The 12,637-nt window shown below is 41.3% G+C and overlaps 1 protein-coding gene across 1 annotated transcript; it reads left to right on the top strand.

Annotated features, from left to right (window-relative positions):
• Nucleotides 1–35: 35 nt before the first annotated feature.
• On the top strand, nucleotides 36–2,323 carry LOC138598078 (E3 ubiquitin-protein ligase TRIM39-like). Its single transcript, XM_069669765.1, has one exon. The coding sequence runs from the start codon at nucleotides 447–449 to the stop codon at nucleotides 1,839–1,841; it is 1,395 nt and encodes a 464-aa protein (XP_069525866.1). The 5' UTR covers nucleotides 36–446; the 3' UTR covers nucleotides 1,842–2,323.
• Nucleotides 2,324–12,637: the final 10,314 nt, after the last annotated feature.

Here is a 12,637-nt window from a genome sequence, read left to right as displayed (position 1 = left end):
ACAAAGGTAGAAAACAGAGCTGCTGTAACACCCAGTACTAACACTCTGTCTTTAAGGCTCCAACTTTATCGTCTCTGCTCCACTGTGACTTTAAAACCAGAAACAGGCCGACAAAGCTCCTCCCTGTTTATGACTCAACACAGACACACCAGGAAACAGGCGCACACACACACTGACACACACGCAGACAGAAGATAACTTTCACTGTGAGAAATAAAAGAGACGACTTCCACAGAGAGAGGACAGCTTCAGGAGGGAATACTGGGAATACTGGAATACTGCCACTTCAACCAGTTACTGACTGCACACTGTACGGAGCTTTAGAAAACACACGAGTCAAAGTGAAAGTAAGTTAGAGAAACTCTGTGCAGGAGGGAGTGGAGCCTCAGCAGTCTGACCTGTGTGAGCTGTCTGCCTGTCGTGAGTTTAGCTTCACTCAGAGGAAAATGGCTTCTTGTTCAGAGGAGGATCTGTGCTGTTCTGTCTGCCATGACATCTTCAAACATCCTGTCCTCCTGTCATGTAGCCACAGCTTCTGTAAAGCCTGTCTGCAGAGCTGGTGGACGGATAAACAGGCCCAGGAGTGTCCCATGTGTAAGAGACCTTCAATGTATGAACCACCTTGTAACTTGGCGTTAAAGAACCTGTGTGAGGCCTTCTTACTGCAGAGAGATCAGAGAGCTTCATCAGACTCTGAGGCTCTCTGCAGTCTGCACTCTGAGAAACTCAGACTCTTCTGTCTGAATCATCAGCAGCCAGCGTGTCTCGTCTGCAGAGACTCTAAAAAACACTCCAACCACACATTCAGACCCATCGATGAAGCTGCTCAAGATCTCAGGGAACAACTCCAGAAATCCCTGAAGCCCTTAGAGGAGAAACTGGAGCGCTTTAAAAAAGTCAAACAAGACTGTGATGAAACAGGAAAACACATCAAGGCCCAGGCTGCAAACACAGAGAGGCAGATAAAGGAGCAGTTTAAGAAGCTTCACCAGTTTCTAGAGGAGGAAGAGGAGGCCAGAATCTCTGCACTGAGGGAGGAAGAGGAGCAGAAGAGTCAGAGGATGAAGGAGGAGATGGAGGCTGTGAGCAGAGAGATAGCAGCTCTTTCAGACACAGTCAGAGCCACAGAGGAGGAGCTGAGAGCTGCAGACGTCTCATTCCTGCTCAACTACAAGGCTGCAGTGCAAAGAGTCCAGCAGCGCCCCCTGCTGGAGGATCCACAGCTGCCCTCAGGAGCTCTGATAGATGTGGCCAAACACCTGGGCAACCTGAGCTTCAACATCTGGAACAAGATGAAGGACATGGTCTCCTACACTCCTGTGATTCTGGACCCAAACACTGCTGGTTCATGCCTCATCCTGTCTGAAGATCTGACCAGTGTGAGAGAAGGAGAGGAGCAGCAGCTTCCTGATAATCCAGAGAGGATTCATTATCCCTGCTCTGTCCTGGGCTCTGAGGGCTTCAACTCAGGGACTCACAGCTGGGACGTCGAGGTTGGACAGAACACGTGCTGGGACGTGGCTGTGTGTGAGGAGTCTGCAGACAGGAAAAGAAACATTAACTCTGCATTATGGAGAATACAGTTTATTATTAATAAATACAGAGCATTCACCCCGTCAGGTGAACCCATTGCTCTGTCAGTGAGAGGACGGCGTCAGAGGATCAGAGTGCATCTGGACTGGGACAGAGGAAAGCTGTCATTCTCTGATCCTGACACTAACACACACATACACACCTTCACACACACTTTCACTGACAAGCTGTTTCCATACATTTTGACTTATGATTCACCTCCTCTGAAGATCTCACCAGTGAAGGTCTCTGTAACAGTGGGACAGTAAAGGCAGAGACGATGATGATGATGGAGTCAGGTGATGAACTGCTCACATGTTGTTCTTATCTTTACATAAAGTCACATTTTTACAGCTTACATGATAAACAGATGAAACTTGGCTCAGTTCAGATGACAGACGTGTATTTTCTCTCTCTCTCTTTTGTAATCAGGTTCTCAGATACTTTGTTTCATGTGCCGAGGTTTTCACAAATCTGTCGTCTTCTCAAATCAATGAAGGTGAATGGAGTTTTTATTTCTTCTGCTCCGAGTGTAAAAAAGGACATTTGAACATGTCATTATGAACAGTTTGCTTTGGGGGCTTTTTAAACAGCATGTAGACAGCTTGTGTGTGATGAATTTATAGAACTGATTGTTTGCTGTGTGAAGAAATCACAACAACTCTGGAATAATTCAAGTCACAGTGATGACGTGTAATAAAGGCAGTGATCATGTTGGTGTGTGTGTGGTGTCATTAGTTAACACTTTACAGGAGAGGCCATGGTGTCAGTCAAATCAACAGAAGACAGGAGTGTGTTTGGGAAATGTAGTTTCATTGTTTTGTTGTGTGAGGTGTAAGTTATATTTAAATCAACTATAACTTTAATTAGCATTTAAAACCATGTCAGTGTAACTTCATGGAGAGGATGTGGACCTCTGCTGGTGACTTTATAGAAGCTCTATATTTGACTGGGGAATATGTGACAGGGCTACAGTTTGTATATCAAGTAAAGCCACTCAGCATTAAATGATATCACTACATATCACACCAACAAGCTAACTTTAGCTTTCTATCTATCTGATGAAAGGAGGAACTCACAGTGACCTGTGGTTGGGGAACATAACAGGCCCAGGCATGAAGGCCTCGATGCATCCAGACTACGATGAGGAAACAAAACCAAGAAAACAAAACAGGAAGAAGAAGAAATCAAATAAATATTACGACTACTTCACTTGGCCAAATGATAGAGATTTAAAGGTGCCCTAAATTTGTCAGAAAGAAACTAGATTTAGATTTTAAAAATGTGTTTAAAAAGTGTTTCTAGGTCTTGCAGAGTATTGAACGAGGTGTGTGTCCATGGTGGATCAACTCAAAACTAAAAAGTGATTTTCAAACACAAACGTTCCTTTGCAGAAATTAAACATGAAATGAATCCTCTTCTTGTGCTGAAATCTCTGGTTATATATGTTTGGATGATAGAATGTTTGTGTGTGAAGTCTACTACTATGGAAAGACTGTTTATTGATTCATTATTGATTTATTTCAAGTGATAAAGCAGTCAACAGAATTCTGTTCTGTGATTTGTGTTTGTGTTACATTAAACTACTCAGTCAGAAAATGACCGTGGGAATAATGACAGATTCAATCTTCACAGAATGTGAGCTTCATGCAAGAAGGTATTTTTTCTGAGTTAATCAATTAATAATTTAGTTTTTCCCTTTTAGGATTTAAATCATTAATGAAGTGCAGCAAACTTCACTCATTCATTGTGCAGAGAGAGAAGGAGCTGTGAGCCTGAGCAGAAAGAAAGTAATCACACAGACAGTTGGCCATTATTTTGTTGGCTTTAGTTGTTATCTCTCTGATTAGAAGCGTTCATAGCCTGCTCTCTACTATAGATACTCAGAATGTTGTTAAAATGAGATTGGAGGAGGAATAGTAACCGATGCCACAACAATTACGAGTAAAAGGGATGGCTCATTGAAAGAAACACTCTCTGTAATGATTCGGTTTGAAAAGACTCGTTCTAAATCTGTGCAAACGGGCTACACCAACTACAGCGTGAGGGAATACATTCCCAAACCACTCAGGTGTTATGCTTGCCAAAGAAAAGGGCACACAGCACAACAGTGTAAAGGAAAGTTAAGGTGTGCGAGATGTGGAGGTCAACATGGATATGGAAAATGTGAAAAAGATGCAAAGATGAAATGCTGTAACTGTGGAGGAGAGCACAGTGCTGCGTTCAGAGGCTGTGAAGTACTGAAAGGAGCCAGAGAGTTAAGATAATGAACAAAGTTTCATATGCAGAAGCTCTAAAGACAGTAAGGGGATCAGAAACAAGAGGAATCATAGTGGCATGGCCCAGAGAAATGCAGAACAAAGTGACAGCACATCAGCAAATGAGGCCCGAACCCGTGTTACGGTCCAGAATGCTTGTGCCCACTAATGTAAAGTGGGTAATGACAAACTATGACAAGAACCAAGTAAAGGACCCAGGCACGACTCAAAAGTTCAACCAGAAAGACTCTTCATTCGAGTAAAGAACAAGCCAAAGTATTAACTCAACTCAACTCAACTCAACTTTATTTATATAGCACTTTAAAAACAACCACAGCTGAAAACAAAGTGCTGTACACAAATAGACAAAAGTAAAACAATTACAAGCAATAGAATAAATAATATGAAATAAAACAAGAATAACACTAAAATAGTTGTTTCATTGTTTTTAAAACAATCAAAAACAATAAAACAATAAATAAAAACAGACCAGAAAACAATAAAACAAGAGCAGAGTCTCCTGCGGGGTTGAAAGCCAGGGAGTAAAAACGGGTTTTAAGACGAGTTTTAAAAATGGACAGTGAGGAGGCTTGTCTGATGTGTAATAGTAGCTCATTCCATAATTTAGGAGCAGCAACAGAAAAAGCTCTGTCCCCTCTGAGCTTCCGTTTTGACCTCGGTACCTCCAGGAGCAGCAGGTCAGCTGACCTGAGGCACCGAGCAGGAGTATAGGGCTGGAGGAGCTCAGAGAGGTAAGGCGGGGCGAGACCATTTAAAGACTTAAAAACAAATAAAAGTCTCTTAAAATGGACTCTAAAGTGCACAGGCAGCCAGTGGAGGGAGGCCAGGATGGGGGTTATGTGCTCCCTCTTACGTGCTCCAGTTAGCAGGCGAGCGGCTGGATTTTGCACCAGCTGGAGACGTGCGAGGGAGGATTGGCTGACTCCAAAATAAAGTAAAGTGCAGTAATCCAGCCGAGATGTTATAAAGGCGTGGATCACTGTCTCAAAGTGCTTTTGTGCAAGGAAAGGCTTCACCTTTGCCAGCTGCCTAATCTGAAAAAAGCTGGACTTCACTACAGCACTAATTTGCCGATCCAATTTAAAATCACTGTCCATCTTAAAACCCGAGTTGTGACTGTTGGCTTCACATAGCTTGCCAAAGGGCCCAAGTCAACGGGCGGGGGTTCACAAGAGCCACTGGGGCCAAACACCATCACTTCTGTTTTTTCCTCTTTCAAATTTAAAGCCCCTGGAAACCCAAATCCACAAAATCCTTCTCACTATGCAATTTAAAGTCTTGTGTACATACTTGTAAGCATGTTAAAAGGTTTAGAAATTACTTTTAATCCAAACTGGAGTTATTGCCATTCTTACTTTGTTAACTTCCCTGACGCGGGGGTTAAATTGGGCGTGGTCAGTGAAGATATTTATGTCGTCATAAATGTTCTCGAACCAATCATGAAATAATCAACAGCAGTTGCCCCGCCCTCACAGGTGCAAATAACACTTCTGGGCTCGCGATCAATCCCTCTCTCTGAGTCTGCGCTAACTCGTGTCCACACACCTTGAACATCTCTGCACATACCTGTTGCAGTTACCTACCTAACGCTCGCCTTTTTTCCCCATCATGCCTGTGTGTGCTGTCCCCGGGTGCACATCCACCATCTGAGATGACAACGTGTCATTCTTTTATTTTCTAAATGCGGCGGACTTGGAGAAGCAGCAGTTTTTCAGCCACATACATTTAATGAATTGTTGCAGCCGCTGCTTCAGAAGTTATAATTGAACGACTCTTTGGAGATTTTCGCTGCAAATCAACGATCGTCCAACCGCCTCTCATTGAGGAAGAGCCCTGAAACAGTGAACTCGTGAAGTCTTGGCAACCACATAAACAACAGCGGAACCAGTTTACTTCTAACGGCAAAAGAGGGTCCGCTCCGCATCGCTGACATCGGCATACATACGCAGTTCTAATACGCAGTGTAAACAATCCACGTGCCCATATCAGCTGTGCGCTCAGTATCAAACTTTCAGCCCCCTGGCGATCTCCCTCAGCAAGCTGCACGATATTATACTGAAATGAGGAGATATTGTCTGTCTAACTCCGTACGTCCCTACTGATTGATTGTCGCGGTTTGTAAAGCTTATAAAAGGAGATGTCATTTGGTAACAATTGATCGATCGTTTAGATCGCTACGTCATTAATAACGTCCCTCGTGCACACGCGACTCACGCGAGGACTGAATTGCGAAAGAGAAAATATGTAACTTTTGTGACTTAATTAAACAGACTGCTGAGGAAGACAGTCAACACAGCAGACAGAGAGACAGACAGAAAGAGGGGGCGGGGCCAGCAGCGGTGCAGAGAGCACAGGTGCAGGTGTGCTGGGGGACTGAAGCAAAGTGATCAGGTTAAAGTAGTTTGTGAATTAAAACTTAATGAGGTGAAGAAGAAAGTACAATTAAAGTGTGGAAGTAAGAAAGAACCATCGATAAAGAGGGTAAGTCTACATGTGATGTGCTTCTCACAGAAATCATTGATATATGAGATTCATTGAAATCAATTGATTATAAAGCCTGTAAATAATTAGATTCATTTTTTTAATCACCTGACAGCAATAGTTTTGATATGATGTGCACATGCGCACATACCTGGGTGGTACAACACCCTCTACCCTGCTGCTGAAAAAAATCCTAGAGGAAACACTGCTTTCCCATGCGCCATTGTTGTGTTGACAGTTGCCATGAGAACTCGGACAGGCGGACCCCGGCAGGTGTCAATCAACACGGGAGCTGCCACGCCTACACAGTCCTGAGAAATTGTCTGCACAGCCAAACGAGCTGTTTTTCAAGAAGATTTTCTCGTGGTTCTGAACGTTTATTTTCACTCAGATTTTTGTGGATGCTTTATGACACACTCACAACTGATATCATATATGCATTTTTGCTATTTCAATCTGAGTTTCCAGGGGCTTTAAAAAGTTCAAGGCCATCCAGGATTTGATGTCTTCAGGACATGACAAAAGTTGTGTGAGGGAGAAAGCATTTTTCTTTTTCAGCGGCACATATATCTGACTGTCGTCCGCATAACAATGAAAAGAGATGCCATGCTTTCTCAGGATGGATCCCAGAGGCAGTAAATACAGAGAGAAAAGCAGGGGCCCTAAAATGGACCCCTGTGGAACCCCATACAACAGTGGAGCAACGCTGGACTCCAAATTTCCCAGGCTTACACTCATGCGCCTGTCAGCCAGATAAGATTTCAACCACTCTAGAGCAGTACCACAAATACCCACTAGGTGGTGTAACCGAGCCACTAAGGTGTTGTGGTCCACAGTGTCAAAAGCTGCAGTTAGGTCCAACAGAACAAGGATTACGTGGTCACCAGAGTCATTAGCCTGAAGGATGTCATTAAAAACTCGTAATAGAGCTGACTCGGTGCTATGCAGAGTTTTAAAGCCAGATTGAAAGACCTCCAGGACATCATGCTCATCTAGAAACAATTTTAACTGAGCATGAACAACTTTCTCCAAAATGTTTGAGATAAACGGCAGCTTGGAGATGGGTCTAAAATTGGCCAGCACGCTGCGATCAAGGCCAGGTTTCTTAAGTAGTGGCTGCACCACTGCATGTTTAAAACTTAAGGGGACAACACCAGAAGACAGACTGCTGTTAATGATACCTAGGACTGACTGCCCTATACTAGGAAAAACCTCTTTAAGGAGACGAGGAGAGACAGCGTCACAGGGGGAACCCCAAGGCTTAATATGGTCAACCAGATCTTCTAAGAACGACACGGGCTCAAACTTTTCAAGAGCTACAGAGCAAAGGACAGAGTCCTAGGGGTCCAATGCAGGAGCTGAGGTGAGAGCCCTAGCAGTAGCAACCTTATCAAGAAAGAAGTGGAGGAAGCTATTGCACATTTCAATAGATGCCTCCACACTGACAGGCTGTGGGGCATTAAGAACAGAGTCAATGGTCTTGAATAACACTCGCGGGTTGTGACGATTGGACTCAACAATATTTGTCAGGTATTGTCTTTTGGTCTCCTTAACGGTGTTCTGGTAGCAGTGCCAGCAGTCTTTTAGGATTTGTAAGGAAACCTGCAGCCTGTCCTTCTTCCACCTTCGCTCAGCCTTGCGGCACTCCCTCCTAGCCACAAGAGTTCCCTCATTAAACCAGGGCTCAGGTTTAGCTTTGGGCTGCACAGTTTTTATTGGAGCTACAGAGTCCAGTATGGTTCGGCAGGAGGAATTGAACCAGGAGCTGAGCTCCTCTGTGTTAACAGAGGCAGGGCGGGCACAGAGCTGATCAAAAGCCACAGAGAACTGACCAGCAGTGCAAGAGTTAAGAACCCGACGTTTCTGAACAGGGGCGCCAGATTTAACCTCCGCACAGGAAAACGCAACTTCAAACAATGCAGGCATATGATCAGAAATCACATTGTCACAGATCTCCAAATTACATACAGACGAGGTCCAATGTGTGTCCTTGTTCATGTGTGTGACCAGACACACACTGCACCAAATATTAACCAAAAATCACAGTATAGAACTGGCATCAAAAGCAAAAGTAACAAAACAAAATCACAGCAAGGCTGGAAGAATCAGTAAAGGAAGACTAACTAGAAACCTCAAAGATAAACTGGTCTTTTAAAAAAAATCCTGAATAACAACCTGACTGATCTGAAATCTCCTGACATGACAAGACGAACAGGCACAGGACAAAGGGAGACACAGACTATATATACACACACCAGGTAATGGGACACAGGTGGAAACAATGAGGGCGGGGACGACAATCACAAAGGCGGGAAACACATCAGGACAGGAAGTGAAGCTTTCTGAAACGAGAGGAGAGACATTACTACAAAATAAAACAGGACGGGAAACACAAAAGACAGGACTGAACTGAAAGGTGTGAACTTAACATAAATGACGAGACATGACAAACTACTTGTAAATAAAGTGAACTTTGTGGCCTTCATGTGCCACACTATCAGTGTCACATCACAGAGGAAAAAGAAAAGGGATCAAATCAAAGCCATCGTGGAGGCAGCACAAAGATTCCTAGATATCCGAGATGTAAAAGCAGGTCAGATACATGCTCTGCTGGCAGCAAATGAAGCTGAAGGAAATGATGTTGAAGGCTAACTTTTGAATAATGCTGCTTCACATACTACAATGGAATGCAAGGAGCCTCATAGCAAATGGACAAGAGCTTAAAAAGTATATTTGTGAATTAGATGTAGTTCCAGATGTAGTATGTGTGCAAGAAACTTGGTTACGACCTCATTTAGACTTTGTGATCCCAGGGTTCAGTGCTATAAGACACGACAGACCTAACGATCAGAATGGTGGAGGATGTGTCACTTTTATCAAAGATGGCTGTCCTATAGGGAGGCTCCCTCCCCTGAAGAGATTGAATGTGTAATAGTTGAAATTTGTAGTCCAAGGAAAGAAGGTAATATTAAGTTAATCAGTTTTTATAATCCGACTGTTGACATGTTTAAAGACATGGCAGGGACGGGAAAGAAATATGGTGTGGGGACTTTAATGCACATAGTAGCTTAGGGGGCAGCAATCACACAGACAGTAATGGGAATATAGTGGAAGAAATATTGGATGAAAGATCACTGGTGTGCCTAATGATGGGCATGACACGAGAGTAGATGTAAACAGGAGAAAGGTGTCATACTTGGATCTTACACTGGTGTCAGATAGTCTGGTGAATGTATGCGAATGGCGTGTGAAGAGTGAGTCTACTATAGGAAGTCATCATTTCCCAGTTCTCACGATAGTAAATACTAACGTGTGTATACAAGAAGGGAGTACATTTACCAGATGGTGCTTTGGTCAGGCTGACTGGGTGACATTTAGGACAAGCTGTGAGGAGTCAGCTCACTTAGTAACATCAGAAGGAAATATAAAGGAATGTACAAATCAAGTTACGGAGCACACATTTGAGTTACCAAAAAGAACAACACAAGGTAGGAAGAAGGTGGTGCCAAAACAAGAAAGAAAAGAAAACAACAACAACACAGACAATGAAAAGTTTGTTCAAAAAGGAGTGGGAAGAAGTGGAAACTTATGTAATCCCACCCCTTCTCCCTGCACGATGATTTATACATCTATAAATCTATCCTTCCTTAGAAATACTACTATTAATAACAATCATAATAATAATAGTAATAGTAATAATGAACATGATTTATACTAAATATACACCATATATCATCTACATTTATAGAAAAAGACTGAGACAAAAGGACCTAACAATAACAAAACACAACATCAAAGAAAAGAACCAACTAATAATGAACATAAATAAGTATAAAAACATTAATTAAAGAAATAATAATCAATAACAGTATCCTGTGCACACCTAGTGACTGTCACACCCCCACTTCATCCCTGTATCCCGTGAAAACATTTTCTTTATATTTTGTTTTAAACTGTTGCATGTTTGGACATTGCTTGATCTCCTCACCTACACTGTTCCACAGTCTCACCCCACAGAATGAAATGCAACATCTTTTTCTATTTGTACGGATTTTGTTCATTTTGAAGTTGTATTTTCCTCTTAATTGATATCCCCCTTCTCGATTCTTAAACAACTTTTGTATATTTTGTGGCAGAAAGTTATTACTAGCTTTGTACATGATTTGTGCTGTTTGGAATTTCACTATGTCTGTAAATGTTAATAATTTTGTCTGAATGAAGAGTGAGTGAGTATGATCCTGATAGCCGACATTATGAATGACCCGTATTGCCCGTTTTTGTTAAATAGTTAGTGAATTGATTGAACTCATGTCATTATTGCCCCAGATCTCTACACAGTAATTGAAATATGGTAAGACAATGGAACAGTACAGGATGCGTAGTGATTTATGATCCAGAACCTGTTTTGCTTTGTTTAGAACTGAAATGCTTCTTGATAGATTACTTTGAACATGTTTTGTAGCTCCCAGCCGAATTAAGCAAGCCTGGACTGATGGTCTAATGCTGTTCATTTGCGACAATCTTCTTAACAACATACATGGACCAACGTAACAGAAATTAAACAAACAGAAAGGAAGACAATACATTACTGTTAGCACCAGGAAGATACTATTTTAAACTCAAATTTACCAATTACAAATGAAATAGTTACCTTGTTGCCCTCTCGACTGGCGCTAATCTCCTTTCTTTCTCTCCCCGTTCGTCCTTAATTCTGTTTCATTTATCTTTACACTTTCATCAGTTTATCTTACTTGTGTATCACTTTATCTCTCCCGTTACTCTCCCGATTTCTCCTTGTCTCCTTGTCTATGTTTACACTGCTGCGCCGCTTCACTTCACTTCCGGTATAACAGGAAATATATCAAAATAAAACCACAAATATCAAAATAAAACCATGAATTACATATTATGAACACATGAATTAAACACATACCGCACTGTGTATTGAGGTCCTTTACATATTTGATGTGTGGTTTCCAACTAATTTTCTCATCTATCATCACACCAAGGAATGTATTGTCATGAACCCTTTCAATCTGCACCCCACCTATCTGTATTTGTTGTTAATTCTGCAATTCCCAAATAACATTCATTTTGTTTTATTTAAGTTTAATGATAATTTGTTTCTGTCAAACCATATTTTCAATTTACTCATTTCTTTAGTGACTTCCTCCAGTATTTCTTTTAAATTCTCCCCAGAACAGAAAATGTTTGTATCATCAGCAAATAATACCAACGTCAATACCTGTGACACCCTACAAATATAATTCATATACAAAATAAATAGTTTGGGGCCCAACACTGACCCCTGGGGGACACCACAAACAATATCCAAACATGAAGAACAAGCATCACCCAGCACAACAAACTGCTGTCTCTTCTGTAGATAGCTTTTAATCCAGTCTGACACAATACCTCTGATGCCGAATCTTTCCAGCTTTTTTAGTAATATGTCATGATTGATTGTATCAAAGGCTTTCTTGATATCAATAAAAATTCCAACTGCATATTTCTTTTGCTCAATAGCATTTGTGATTTCTTCAATTGCTTCTATTATTGCCAGTGATGTTGACCTGTTTGGTCTGAAACCATATTGACTGTCAGAGAGTAGGTTGTGTTTTGCTATGAAGGTATGCAGTCTATTATTGAAGAGGTTTTCTAATATTTTGGAAAATTGTGGAAGTAAGGAGACAGGTCTGTAGTTGGTGAAATGATGTTTGTTCCCAGTTTTGTACAGCGGAATGACTTTGGCTATTTTCATTTTGTTTGGAAATGAACCAGTTTGAAATGATCAATTACAGATGTATGTTAATGGTTTTGAAATCCCTTCAATGACCTCTTTCACTATTGTCATATCAATGTCATTAGAATCAGCTGACTTTTTGTTTTTACATTTTTTAACAATGTCCAGTATTTCTTTCTCTTCCACTGCTTTGAGAAACATTGAGTTGGGATTTCGTTCTATCAATCTATCCATGTTTTTTCCAACTGTCCCTGGATCAGAGATTCTTTCTGCAAGGTCGGGTCCTATGTTTACAAAAAATGTATTTAGATTGTCAGCCATATCACTTCTATTACAAATTACATTATCCTTATCAATACAATACTCTGGATATTCTGTTTGTTTATAACCATTTCTTATAATACTGTTTAATATATCCCATATTCCTTTAATATTGTTTTGTTATTGTCTAATATTTTCCCATAATAATCTTTCTTGCTTGTCCTTATAATATTAGTTAACTTATTTTTATATCTTTTATATTTATTTTCAGCCTCTTTGGTTCTCAGTCTTCTGAATTCTC

Source organism: Semicossyphus pulcher, unplaced genomic scaffold, assembly GCF_022749685.1.
Source record: "Semicossyphus pulcher isolate SPU_LCO1_2020_fin unplaced genomic scaffold, fSemPul1.0.p SCAF_2, whole genome shotgun sequence".
NCBI classification, from domain to species: domain Eukaryota; kingdom Metazoa; phylum Chordata; class Actinopteri; order Labriformes; family Labridae; genus Semicossyphus; species Semicossyphus pulcher.
The sequence above is the reverse complement of the archived record's forward strand: the minus strand, read 5'-3'. Positions and strand labels throughout refer to the sequence as shown.

Bases quoted from the DNA above. Each gene is read 5' to 3' on its own strand.
- LOC138598078 (XM_069669765.1), top strand. From the start codon at position 447: ATGGCTTCTTGTTCAGAGGAGGATCTGTGCTGTTCTGTCTGCCATGAC.